General features: G+C 45.9%; 2 protein-coding genes across 3 annotated transcripts; both read left to right on the top strand.

Moving 5' to 3' along the window:
- Positions 1-2006: 2006 nt before the first annotated feature.
- Positions 2007-5244, top strand: LOC120837521. Of its 2 annotated transcripts, XR_005714919.3 has the most exons (4): positions 2007-2188; positions 2960-3223; positions 3888-4062; positions 4254-4668. XR_005714919.3 is itself a non-coding variant. In XM_040499670.2 (3 exons), the coding sequence occupies exons 1-3, from the start codon at positions 2072-2074 to the stop codon at positions 3960-3962; spliced, it is 456 nt and encodes a 151-aa protein (XP_040355604.1). In that variant the 5' UTR covers positions 2007-2071; the 3' UTR covers positions 3963-5244. The 2 variants fall into 2 exon arrangements, 1 of the variants encoding a protein (XP_040355604.1); XM_040499670.2 differs by having other exon boundaries at positions 3888-5244.
- Positions 5245-12662: 7418 nt separating this feature from the next.
- Positions 12663-13307, top strand: LOC120837524. The gene has a single exon (XM_040206952.3). The coding sequence runs from the start codon at positions 12663-12665 to the stop codon at positions 13305-13307; it is 645 nt and encodes a 214-aa protein (XP_040062886.3).
- The last annotated feature ends 503 nt before the right edge of the window (positions 13308-13810 follow it).

The raw sequence follows: 13810 nt of genomic DNA, 5'->3' as shown, positions 1-13810 counted from the left end.
GCAAATGATAAATGTGTCATCAAGGAAGATATGCGCACTGGGGTGCGGAGGCAGTTCCGTCGCACGGATTTCAATGTTAGGCAGAAGTAATGTCAAAATGTTTAACGCTCATTTGTTAGATGAAGAGAGGGGCATATATTAAGAGAGAAAGAAAGTAGGAATGAAAATTACATATTTTCAATTATATTTAAAAAAAGTAGCGAAGGGCAGGAGCCGTCGCTCCATTCAAAGTGCTCAGCTGTATACTAATCTACATCTATTCACCCAGAGGGCACTGCTACCGGCAATCAGAGCAATCTTTTCTGGGCTGGTTTTGCCCAAAACAAAATCAGTCGGTCATATGCAGGACAGGTTTAGGAAAGGCATGCTGAGGCTGGGACCAGGATGCTTTCTCACCTCAGCTGTAACAGTATTGGTTTATACAATATTAACACAAACTGCATATAGGAATTTGGGTGATTCTAAAAATAAAATAAATATTTTTTTTTAATTTTACATAAAGCTTTACATAAAGCTTACTGATCTTGGTTTGAACAAACTGTCCTGAACTTACTGGAGATATAGCTTCAGTTATACTTAGTTTAATTTCACAAGTTTTAACTCTATTTGTCAATTAATGCATACCTGCCAACCTATGGACTCTCAAATTCGTAAAACTCACGCGGCCGTGGGGGGGGGGGGGGGGGGGTCTTTAGGCGAAGCAATATGCAGCTTAATGCCAGCCTCGTCACCATGCGAAACGCTTACGTCACACGTGCACGTGCTAAAGAATACAAACTTCTCTCCATTTTTGGTCGGCACGAAGCACGGGAATTCCGACGTGTGGGACTTTCAGGAACACCTCAAAGTACCTCTTTTGAGGTTTGGAGTTCGACATTGCGCCGCGAAGCCACCGCGACCAGGGGAATGCTACGATTACAAGTGCTCCAGACACACACAGAAGCCGCATTGCTCGCCTCGAAACTGGCCGAAACAGAGAGGCCCAAACACGTTTGAACATGCCGAACCAACGTGCGCCGCCGAACACACGAACAAAGGCTTTGGGTTTTGGATTGGTTTCGGATCCGTGACTACCGGATAGACTGATAGTAAAAACCCCAACGCTGCCATGGACGGTACCTATAGCCCTCTTGTGGCGGTACAAAATACCGCCAGCAACATTATTACAAAAAAAAGTAAAAAAAAAAATTTTTTATGTCATTTTTTTTTTGTAAAATTTGAAGCAAGATTTGTAAAATCGTAAAATTAGTCCCAATTCATACATTTTACAAAAAATTCGGAAGAGTTGGCAGGTATGGTTGATGTTATATTAAAGGGAAACTGAAGTGGTTCTTTATTGAAGAAAAAATGCTTGAATCATTTGCCTATGACCCGAGGGACCACGAATATCAAAACGATTCTTGAATATGATGTGCGGAGCAGCCGTAAAACCACTTAAAAAATAGCGGGGAAGCCCCGCCCTTTCGGCAAAAAGGGAGAGGGGAAGCAGTTGAGAGAGGAGGAAGTGACGTCACATTAGGAACTCCCATCCCATGACAGCTGCACCGGCTTGCCCTTCTCCATTGATAACGAATATAATCGGAGATAAAAGCTTTGGCTAGATGGCGCAGGTTGCCACCCGATTTGAAGGGTACAGTTGTATTAATTTGTCCATCCATACATACATGCCTCCGCTCTCTATGGTGTCATCTACGCGCGATTTTTAGCGAGTGCTCGGCAAGGGTGCTCAGCGCTTCGCGGTTTCGCCGTATTCCTCCGTTCGTTGTTGACTGATTTGTTTATCTTTGGTGTTCCGTCTTCGCCTTAGTTTTTGCTGTTTGTCCATCTCCTTCGCCGTGACAGCCGTGCAGCAATAGCAATGCCAGCTGTGTGTGTGGCCGTAGGTTGTTCCAACTCTTCCCGGAGAGACAGCCCGTTTCATGTTCACGTTTTTCCTGCCGACCCCAGGATTGGCAAGTTATGGGTCTCCACCATACAGAGAGACAATTCCAAGCCCAGCAAGTAGAGCGTGTTTTGTTCGGCGCATTTCACGGCCGACGCATACGAGGACAAGGTATGGCTTAAAAAGAGTATGGGCATGGACTACAAGCCACGACTGAAGCAAGACGTTGTGCCAACCATTTTCTCGCACAAGAGGAGACAAGCTCAGCGCACACTGGGTGCATTTGCGAAGAGAAGGCGGATGGAGGTAAGCCGCATTGGTTCATACTTCTAGAACAATAATTTTTGTGGGTTATGCTTGCTCCCGAACGGTGCTCGCTAGCCAGATTCGCAACTTCGCGCGCTTTGTTGTTGCATAACAGTCCCAAGCGCACATTCAAGCACCAGCAGCTGTTGAAGTCATGCCCGTGTCCCGGTAGATGAGTTTCAGAGTAAAGTGTGAGTGTAGGAAACGCCTCGAGCACGAAGTGCACTGAATTAGACGGATGCTTTTGTCGGACGGTACTTGAATGCTCAGTAAGTGCGCTGTCGATCAGCTTCCTGGACACAGTTTTGAAATAACAGGGAGATGCGAGTTCTAAAACAGCAATTCGCATGACAAACTTATGAAATACTAGCTGGATGGAGCGTCCAGAACGGTCCATTCAATTTGTTCAGTGCTGTGAAGGAGAAATGCTGATGCGGGGAAAGACTACACCGCAAACGACGCAGCAAACCTTTGCTCGATTTCTGAGGCAATTATTTGTCCAACCTTCTCTTCAATTATAAGAAGCTTTAGAGCATCTGCTTACCTTGATTTTCGATACGCTGAGGGCAGCGGGTTTATCGGTTCTCCCAGAGTACAACATTTTTGTGGCAAAGTAATATTATTGACCAGATTGAAAAAATTTAAATGAGACATTGTTTGGGGTTTCTAATTATCCTAGCTTGCTTTCATGTTGAATTATTCCTAGTCTCTGTACTTCGACATAAATTTGTTGCCAAACTGCCCCTGATCAGATTCACATTTGTTTTTCAGACTGTTTCAAAGCTTCTCTCTTCACCGGCTGGACCACCCACAAGCTGCTCTGTTGCTGTACAAATACCAGCAGAGCCGCTGACTCAGGCCATGAACTGCACCGGGTCAGTGGCTGTGGGGGCAGCGGATGGCGATTGTCCAGATGCAAGTGCTCCCCTAGACTTCAGTGTTCCATTTGTAAACAGCGACACCTCACAGTCGTCTAAGCAGGATAAAAATGTGCAGGTGTTGGTGAGGCCAGGGACAAAGTCTGCACACATTCAAGTAAGGGCTCCCACGTGATACATTGGTATGTGAGCGATGCAGTGAACAGGCATTTCGGCTAAATATATACAGATTATGTGTATAGACCATTCTGTAAATATTCAGTGCTCCAACTATCTTGTCAATCTGTTATAATAATCTGATTTGTGGCGCCTAAAGGTCCACCCACAAATAGAAGGCGCAGTTCAGCTTGTTTGACACTTCTGCGATTGCAGAATGCAAAGGTGGCAGAACGGTAACAAAACAGGGTACATACCGACTTTGCTATGTGTTCTCTCTGCTTTCTTTGTGTTCTGAAGCCAAATTGTAAGAGGGAAGTGATTGCTTCCAGAATGTCTGAAGCGTGCGACTAGGCCCGAGCATACATCAGAAGACTCCTGCAAACTGCCGCGTCATGCGGAACAATGTGATATCGTCAAGTATTAATTTATCCAGAAAAAAACAATATTCGCAAGTTCTTTTGCAGCATAACTTATACTGTACATCTATTCTTTGCAGAAAGCTGGATTTTTAGGAGGCATATTATAATGGTTTCAGGTCGTGACATGTCTTGAACCATAAGTTAACCGGCCAGAGTAGATGCATTTCTTCATTTGTGAGAACTTAAATTTTTGAAGTTCATCTTTTGTGCATAATCTATATGTTCTACCTGTTTACTTTCCAGGGGTGCAGACATTCTTTCCATACACCAATGCAGCTTGCCAGACAAATCAATGGAAGCCAAAAGAAGCTCATCTAGAGGACAGCTGTGACGAGTTGGGCAAACCAGACGCAAGCAGGGAAGATCCTAGAGCCAAGCATGACAAGGACTACGTCCCCTCAGAGGAGTACCAAGAAAGGTGTGCATAATGAACACAAATGGAAACCATATTGTGGTAACCCAAATTGAGAGTAAGAGACATGCAATTGGAAGAGCTTGTAGGCAGGCAGTTGGAAGTACTAGCAGACCAGCCAAATTAATATTTTGATTGACATCACTTCATGACTTGTCATAGTGAGAAGTGTGATGACCCCGAGTGGAAATGTCCAGGAGGACATTGTCTCCTGGCTCGAGGGAAGAAGAAGAAGCAGGGACCATGGAATCCTGCGCTGCAACGAACTGACCATACCCAACGTCATTGCAGAGAGGTGGCACAACCAGAGCGTAACGAAGCAAACACAGTGAGTGAACCATCGAATGAAACAATGTGTTAAAACAACATACAACAGTGCACCTTATTTTTCTTTGTGAATGTGTTCCGACCCCGTGGACATGAAGGGGGAGACCGCAACTCCGACGGGGGGCCAGCTGTGTTTATACCTCTGGCAAGGAGGGGTGCTCAGACAGGAGAGGAGGACGATCGTTTGCTGAGCGTCTGCTGCCGTGGGGCCTCGACCACCCCCGCGGGCTCTGGGCGTTGCCCGGGAGGGTGAAAGAAGACACTCAGCTTCCAGGCACCGATGAAAGACGTTCGCGTCGGAAACCTTTCAATGTACTCTTTGTCATTGCTTTAACCTTATCTAACCGTAATAAAGTCTTTGTTTTATTCATACTTTAAAAACGGTGACTTCTTGGACCATCAAGTCAACAAATAAGAGTTTGTGTTTTGCTGAAGCAAATCATACTAAATGACAAGCTCTCCCTCATTGGATTGATTGACACGGGCAGCTCCGGCTGTTTACTTCGTGCGTCAGCGGCAGCTCGATGTGGCACAGAACTCGTTCAGGAGTCAACACCCCTGTATGGTTTTGGAAACAGCAGTGTGCCTGTGTCTAGGAGCATTGGAGGATGCAAAGCTGACATAAAGATTGATGGTGTCATCGCGAAGGACGTTCCAATTCTTGTTGTCTCGGATGAAGCCCAGGCAGTGGGCCTATTGGTTGGACGAACATTTACTGAACTGCCCTCCTTGACATGTGCAAGAGTTGGAGGCTGTTTTCGATTCTGGCACTTGAGTGACTGCCCGTTTGCGCACTTAGAACCGTTTGAGCACCACCAAAAACTACAACTGAAAGCAGGGGAGGAGGTCATTCTCCAGAAAGACTCGGTCAACTGGATAACTCTGACGGCAGACGAAAGGGTCACAGGCCCTGTCATTTACAGACACTGCAGGACAGACATTCTAATTGACATGACTCTCGGTGAGGTCACGATACCTATATATCCTGCAAGTAATGGTGATATGGTCATCAGGAAGGGACAACCACTTGGGTGAGCCAAGCAACTTGAGATCTTGCGGGTTGACATCAAGGACACTTCTGAAGTCCATATTGGTGGCGAGGAAAACAAGGCGAGGAAAACCGAGCAACGATATATCCAGGGGACAGAAGTTAACATTGGACCTGCAGTAACCAAGTTGCAACAGAAACCTTTGGTCAATTACGGCCCTCATTTTTTATATTATATTGGATCAAACCTGTTATACCGTCAGGTGGTGCAGGTAGAGAGAAACAGTTTATTTCCTTTTTTTTATCTCTCACTTAGAAATTGAGTAATTGAATTGAGTCTGAACTAGTAGAACTGTTGAATGAATTCAGAGAGTGCTTTGCAATGACGCCACGTGAATTGGGTTGCACATCAGTCGTGGAAATGGACTTATGGAGACTTCGGGAACCAACCCTTTTGCTGTGCGGCCATATCGTACAAACGCCGAAGGACGGGAAACAATACGGAAGATTGTTAAGGAGTGGAAAAATCTCAGTGTGGTTACCGAGACAACATCCGATTATGCTAGCCGTGTGCTAGTAGTTGACAAGAAAAATGAAGAAAAACAGATCGTGGTCGACTACAGGATACTGAACTCCCAGACAGTGGAGGAGAAATACCCTTTACCCAACATCAATGACCACTTAGAAATTGAGTAATTGAATTGAGTCTGAACTAGTAGAACTGTTGAATGAATTCAGAGAGTGCTTTGCAATGACGCCACGTGAATTGGGTTGCACATCAGTCGTGGAAACGGACTTGTGGAGACTTCGGGAACCACCCCTTTTGCTGTGCGGCCATATCGTACAAACGCCGAAGGACGGGAAACAATACGGAAGATTGTTAAGGAGTGGAAAAATCTCAGTGTGGTTACCGAGACAACATCCGATTATGCTAGCCGTGTGCTAGTAGTTGACAAGAAAAATGAAGAAAAACAGATTGTGGTCGACTACAGGATACTGAACTCCCAGACAGTGGAGGAGAAATACCCTTTACCCAACATCAATGACCAGTTTGAAGGACTTGCTAGAGCGACGCTCTACACAGTCTTGGATCTTACACATGGATACCTGCAAGCACCTCTAACCGAAAAGGCTAAGATTTTGTGGGACCCTTCCAAGGCAAAGTTTTTTTACTGGTTATGGATGCACACTCGAAGTGGCTGGAGGTTATCCAGCTAGCATCCATGCCCTCAGCGACAGTGTGTCAGAAGCTATGTTATGGTGTACTAGAACTGGGCAGTGTGTCGTCCACGCCGAGAAGCAACAAAGGGAGGAGATCGGCGCAGCGATGACGGCGCGCAAGGACGGCAGGGGGCGCTGCGGGTAACAGGCGTGCTCTTTCCCGCTCGGATTGCCGTGTTGCCATACTGCTTGTGACCGCGTGGTTCGCGTCGTCGCTTTGTTTTGCTGCAGTGTTTTTTTGTTTGTTTTTTAATGATTGAGTGAAATGGATTGCGATTGGTGCCGTTTAGTGGCATGTAGACAACACGTGCAATCACAGAAAAACGGCGGGACAAGAGAGACGGGACGTGTTTTGTGCCGGGGCAGTGATTTCGCTACATCCCCCTACGGGAGTGTACTCCCCCCCCTTGTTTTTCCGAAGGCACCCCCTTAATTCACAAAGACTCTTATATTCTCAACGCCCCCCCTAATTTCAATTCCTAATTTCCCCCTAATTTCTTACTCCCTAATAATTATTACTACCTAATAATTATGAATACACCCTAACTCTTAGGGAGTACCCCCTAACCATTAGGGAGTACCCCCTAATAATTAGGGGGTACTTTCCCCTAATTTCAATTCCTGGGTCCTGTGCCGGGTCGCAACAGTGGCCACCGGTCCTGCAAAAAAAGCCCGTTCCCTTTTTCGTGCCCCTCTCGAGTTCAATCGGCGCGAGTCATGATCCCGCAACATTAAAAGGAGTGACAGGGAGACTCTGCTAATGTAATGCAGGCCAGTCATGACAGTCATACTCTACTTTTTTTTTTTCCAGACTTTTTACACTTTGTAAAGTATCTGCTAGATCGGTTTTATAGACACTGGTTTCGACACATTGAAGGGTCCTGTGCACGCTGACTACATTAGAAAGGCTCGGAGAAGTGACTGTGAAAATGTGACATGAAGGTTATGGCCTCACATCAGCAAATTTTTTTTTTTTTTCCTAACGGTTTTGAAATGATGAGGGTTGGTCCAGCACTCCCTCTCTTTAATGAGGAGGTGCTAAGAGGCCTCTTTTTTTATCGCAAGAAGACTGAAAGGTCTTAAGGCCCAGCGCAACATACTGAGTCATTTATCCTGAAGAGGTCGAAGCTGATCAAGATCATGACCTCCTGTTGGAGAATGTAGAGGTACATTCTCTAACGTATGTTGGAGAATGTACTTCTACATTTGTGGGAATGTTTGCAGTTGCCACTTCGAGGAAGGTTCAATTTTTTGTTCCCTTATTTGTTACTGATGTGAAAATACAAGTCGGCAGATTGATTAGGTATGCTGCTGTGTCGCTAATGTGCCACAAAGAGCGAGCGCCTCGGAGTTAGCGTTTCTATTATGGTGCGTTACACTGGCGCACGTTTTTGCTTGCTAAAGTGAGTCTCGCGTTGTTGCGCTAACTGCCTTCTGCTTTTTGGTTGTTATAAACGTTAGAATCGCCCACAGTTTCCAAATATTTCTAAAACATTGAGATAAAGTGGCTAAGCTGCACAGTTTGTTGTATGCGCATACCCAGAAAGAGAAACGGGAGCAGTTGTTTTCCTACCACGACCGCATCTGCCGGCCTTGTGGTTAAATAAGAAAGAGGGAAGAATCGACTTGATGTGTTGTCTTCATACATGTATCGAGTAAAAAAAAATGTTTGCAACATTGTCTACATGCGTAAGACTCAAAACAGACGGGTGTGGCCGATTTCGTGTTGTTTTTTTTCTTTGAGACCTCCAGCCACAGCCTGAAGTGGGGTTACATCATTGCCGAGGCTCGCTCAGAAATCGGCGGCTGCACGTATAGATTTTAGATATTTATTAAAAATGTATTGGACCTTATAAAATTTCAAAGTGTTGCTCCCTTCCAGTAAAAAACGAGACCAACAGACTTCCCAAGGTCATCGGCGCTCGCTAACGACGACTTAGTAGACCCCGAACGCGTCCGCCGTTGACCCGGTCAAGTTCGTTGGTGTCGTTTTTTACTGGAAGGAAGCAACACTTTGAAATTTAACAAGGTCAAATTCACCGCTAAAATACACCGTTGATGAAAATTTGACATTGGTACGTGCAGGCGCCGAGTTTCTCGGACGATTTTAGGGTGAGCATTCATATTTATGAGAATACATCAATCAAATCAATGAAATATCAAAAATGTAGAAAGGTACTTGTCTGAAATTAAAGAAATTTTTTTTTTTCCTTTTGATAATCAGATGTGATCTGGCGTAGCACTTTTGAGCAGGCTAGTTGCATGACAGAAAAAAAACATGCAAATGCATTTGAAGTGGTGAAGACAATAATGCTATGGATCGCAGCGAGCACCCATTACAATTTATTTTATTGATCTTTAGAACAGCAGCGGTAATGCATTATAGTAATAAAAACCTTTACCATTCATTTTCAATGTGCGCTCGGTAAAGCAGACGGAGGATCTGATTGCAGGGCCAGCTCTTATGCCACACTCACATTAATGAAAGGTAACCGAAACTAAATTTGTGAGAATTTCTTGGAATGACATAATTGGTCTTAACAGTCCAAATCCTAATAGAATATAAAGAAAAGTGTTCCGAGGCTTTATTTAAATTGATGCACGCCACGAGTAACAAAGACTTGAAGGCGGAGGAATGTTTTTTACAAAAGGGCAAGCTAAACTTTTTGCAGACGGCATTAGTTTTTGGACGTCTGGCAAAAATGCGAGTGAGGAAACACGCATCTTTCAGAAGCACTGTAAAGTGAAATACAAGCAAGAGAACGTGCATCATTCAAAACCGCTGTAAAGTGAAAAAAAAACTGATCTTGATTTTAACAGGATGCCACGGTCCAATGATCCGTTTCTTTTACAGAAGAAGTTTTGTTGTGGAACGACGGTGATCACCTCAAAAGTTTAATCCGCAGTTCTTTATTCGAAGCAAATAGTTGGAAACTACCTATGCATGAAATGCAACATTCGTGTGCACGACGAAATGAAGCATTCAGGCAGGGTGTCTACCAAATTGTTTTTCTTAAGTTCCCTGACTTTTCCAGGTTTTCTCTGACTATTTTAATTGAATTTCCTGACCCACAACTACCGACACCAAAACACAATATATGATAGATAGGTAGACACTATTCACAACGTAAAATATTTTCTTTAAGTTAGATAAAGCAAACTTTAGAAGATGTTTAGAATACAGCATTGACCCGGGTTTACTGTTTCAGGGAGTTTGGTCCCAGCACCTGATCAGTACATCAATTTGTTCTCCGAGTTACTTTGTTCAGTGACTCATCAAAAGCAACCACCAGATATGGCACGTCAAAAAGGCTTGCTAGTAACTTGTCTTGAAAGTAAGGGGTGATACCACGACAAATTGTATATCCCACTTTGTCTTTTCCAAGCTGAATTTTTCTGGCGGTCTCACACATAGGGAACATCAACGGAAACAGCGAGGCAGACGCTGCCACTGAACAGAAAGACTCATGAGTTGTTATAGTGTTCAAGCACCACATGATCCCCGGCCTTTGCGACTTCCTTCTTCAATAAAAAGCCACCACCCACGTCTTCACAAAGGGGTTAAGAGCTTCCGTGGCAGTGGTTAGACGCATTGCCGGAGCCCTACAAGCACTATTGTTACCACCGGACAAAAAACACCCGTTGCTGTCGCGGAAGGCAAGTCCACATTTGTCGCAGTTTTGAAAAATACGACTCGGCTCTGGGAAACGCTTTGCAGATATTTCATAGCAGCTTGATGTTTCTTACCCTCAAGATGAGTAGCAATCGCCCTATCCCCCATGTTGCTCAGGGAGAACTTCTTGCAGCACATTGCACAGTGAGCACTATTTGGATCATTTGGAATGGGCCGAATCCAACTTGCATTCGTGCATATGTCCGGGTTTGTCCAGTTGAGATCGAAGGAGCACTTTCTCGACAGCGACATAGTCACTTTCACATACCTCCACTTTCGGAAAATAACACAATAGAAAGCGCAACCCACAGCCACAAAGCACGTGGCAGAGCTCGTAGTGTACAGGCGTCCAGGTTGCGTTAACGGGGAAGCGCGAAAGCACCATATCTGACAAACGAATGGATCGCTAGGCGCGCGCCTCTCAGAGGGTAGATGAATGAACGACAGCTGTTCTTTTTCGAGTAAGTGGTGACCAGGGTGTAAGATAGACAGGTGGGGAAACGGCCCATAGAAGTCTACCGTGGCGCCGTGACCGGATTGTGTACTAGTCTGCTTGCAGGTACCCCCGACTTGCGACCGATGGCGCTGCGGAGAGAGGAAAAAAAATCGGAATCGGATTTGCATGGAATTCTTTATGAGAGTGCGCAAAACAAACCGAGAGCACGACAGTCTTCCATTGAAAATTCACGAGAAATTATCCCCGTCAGTTTAGCTGGTCGCCACCGGCCGCCCACCTAGAGTGAGAGTTCGCGGTGCTCCACATAGATGGCGCCACAAGAAAAGAGAAACCCGAGGGGGTACACAATTCGGTCGCTCACTTATCTCTCGTTTCCCCACCTGTCTATCTTACACCCTGGTGGTGACTCGCACCACCTTGTATCGGCTATACTCTTTTTCACCCCAACTTGTGCACGGGAGGCTTCACCTCTACAGGCCGCGCATTGGCCAGTCACCGTCGCACCACCACGAAGCGCTCCTCCGCCATTTTTGAAACAAATATAAACAAAAAAGTGTCTACAAAGAAAAAGTTCTATACGAGCATCGTAATCGTGATAATCCAATCATCTTAAATAGGGCTTATGATGTAGCACGTTTTGAGCTTTAATTTTTCATATGTCCAAATTTATTGGTGTGATTCTTTTTAAAATACGAATCGCACGCAGTCGCTGCGCGGTGACTGAGGCCCTACTGACTGCGTTCGTTTGTTCACGGAAGAGTGAGTCGTTCACAAACAGAATTGCTTTCTTAATAAATCCAGCACTCCCGACTTGGCTAACATCTTTTCTCAAATAAAACAATTGTACCGTCAAACTGTCCACTTAAACGGCGCAAGACTTGCAGCCTGAGTGTCTATTTCTTTACTTCTGTTGAATTTACGAACGCGTCCGGTTAACTCGGTGACGTCATGTTGTTGTTGTATTCGGGGAATCGAATGCTCGACGCGCTCGGCCCGATTGCGTTCTTCTTCTTCTGCGTGTTCAGATATTTTTTACAACTTTATCGTTCTGTTTTATTATTCAGCGTATTTCCTTTGTGGATATCGTTGAGGTAGCTTCCATGGCTCCATCTCCACCGCCGTCGAGACGTAAGTTAGCCGCCACGACACCTATAAATTTGTGGAAGAAGCATCGGCAAGGACGCAAGCTCTCGAGCGATTGCAAGCAGATGGTTCTTTCCGTGTACGCCAAGCTGCGAGAACAATACCCGGACAGGTTGAGGAACGACTTATACCAGCTGACGTCTGAGTATACTGGCGTCGGAGCACGGACAGTTGTTGCCATAAAGAAGGAAGCCATCACGAATTCCGGGCTCCTTCGAACTCCAACTGGTAAGCGCCCAAAGTCGGTTGGCACCCGTCGTCGCCTGGTCCAGTACGACTCTTTTGTGCTGTCTGCGTTGCAATCCTGCGTGCACGGCTTCTTTCGAAGGAACGAAACCCCGACCGTCACGAAGATACCCGAAGCCCTCATTGAAGCGCTGAAGGATGATGAGGTCGCCGTGGAACCGAGTCTATCGACTGTGTACCGTCTTTTGCATGACATTGGGTTCGAGCTGCAGAAGAGGAGTCGCAACTCTCTTCTCATTGAGAAGGACGACATCCTTGTGTGGCGTGCGAAGTACCTCCGCTCGATCCTGAAGTTTCGAGCAGAGGGTAAGGCGATCTATTATCTCGACGAAACGTGGGTCAACGCCGGACACACCGTCAACAAGATCTGGGTCGACACGACGGTGCGTTCTGCCAGAGAAGCAGGAAATCGCGGCCTCAGCACCGGTCTCAAAAATCCATCTGGCAAAGGCAGCAGACTGATTGTCACTCACGTTGGGGGTGACCAAGGTTTTGTGGAAGGTTGCCTCGACATTTTTCATGGAGTGAAGTCGGGCGATTACCACGACGAGATGGATGGCAACAGGTTTGAACATTGGTTTGACTTGTTCCTGACCAAGGTATTGCCAGGAAGCGTTATTGTAATGGATAACGCTTCCTACCACTCAAGACGCGTGGAGTGTGTCCCCACAAAATCTTCAACCAAGAGTGTCATCCAAGAATGGCTAAGCTCAAAGGGAATTAACTGGGACAAAGACATGCTCAAGGTGGAACTAATTTCTTTAGTCTCCCAAGTGCAACACAAGTTCCTCAGCTACCGAGTGGACACACGTGCTGAAACTGTTGGGTGCACGGTTCTTAGGCTGCCCCCTTATCATTGTGAGCTGAATCCCATTGAGCTTATCTGGGGGCAAGTGAAGAATGAGGTTGCACGAAGCAACTCGTCTTTCAAACTAAAAGATGTGAAGGTGCTTCTAGAGCAGGCAATCAACAATGTCACGAAAGACAACTGGACCGTTGCTATACAGCATGTTAAGAAGATGGAAAAGCAGTTCTGGGAGAATGACAGCCTGTCGGACAGAGAGGTTGCACCAATCATCATCGAAATCAATGCCGGAGATGACAGCGACGACTCCTATGAAGATGAAAGCTGCGATGAAGTTGTCTCTGGATTAGGCCAGCCACACATTCCAGGTGTGGAGCCACTTAATATGTAAGCAGTGTGGCAAAGTGTTTCTTCCATTGTGCTCTCCGGGAACTGCTGGAGGCCCACGTGAAGCCTTCTCTGCGTATAAGGCGGCCTGCCTGTGTGGGCTGACTCCCGAGACCTAGTATGCAACCCTGCCTCTCCGAAAACGGCTGCAGCAACACGATGAGGCGGCTTCGGAAGCCCACTTGAAGCATTCTCTGAAAACAAGGCGGCCTGCCTGTATGGGCTGACACTCGACATCAAGAGCAACTGTCTCTCCTCGTACTAGAGCAACACCACCTGATTAGAGTCACGAACTAAACAAAATTGCCGCTGCTACTCTGCTTCACTAGTAACTGTGAGTAACTCCTTAGCCGCCATACTTTAGCGTTGCTACCCTAAAGTGTAGCTTATTTAGTGGCTTTAGAGTGTATTAAAACAACGACGAGTCGCCAGTTTCGCACATGCTCTCGTGTGAAGCATAGCGCGTGGAAAATTGGGCGGGTCGCGACGCCGCACTTGACTGCGCTC

This window comes from Ixodes scapularis, unplaced genomic scaffold, assembly GCF_016920785.2.
Source record: "Ixodes scapularis isolate PalLabHiFi unplaced genomic scaffold, ASM1692078v2 PGA_scaffold1__304_contigs__length_218370807, whole genome shotgun sequence".
NCBI classification, from domain to species: Eukaryota; Metazoa; Arthropoda; class Arachnida; order Ixodida; family Ixodidae; genus Ixodes; species Ixodes scapularis.
The sequence above is the reverse complement of the archived record's forward strand: the minus strand, read 5'-3'. Positions and strand labels throughout refer to the sequence as shown.

Bases quoted from the DNA above. Each gene is read 5' to 3' on its own strand.
- LOC120837521 (XM_040499670.2), top strand. From the start codon at position 2,072: ATGGGCATGGACTACAAGCCACGACTGAAGCAAGACGTTGTGCCAACC. The intron at 2,189-2,959 runs GTAAGCCGCATT...TTTGTTTTTCAG, and splicing joins CGAAGAGAAGGCGGATGGAG to ACTGTTTCAAAGCTTCTCTC. The intron at 3,224-3,887 runs GTAAGGGCTCCC...TTTACTTTCCAG, and splicing joins CAAAGTCTGCACACATTCAA to GGGTGCAGACATTCTTTCCA.
- LOC120837524 (XM_040206952.3), top strand. From the start codon at position 12,663: ATGGATGGCAACAGGTTTGAACATTGGTTTGACTTGTTCCTGACCAAG.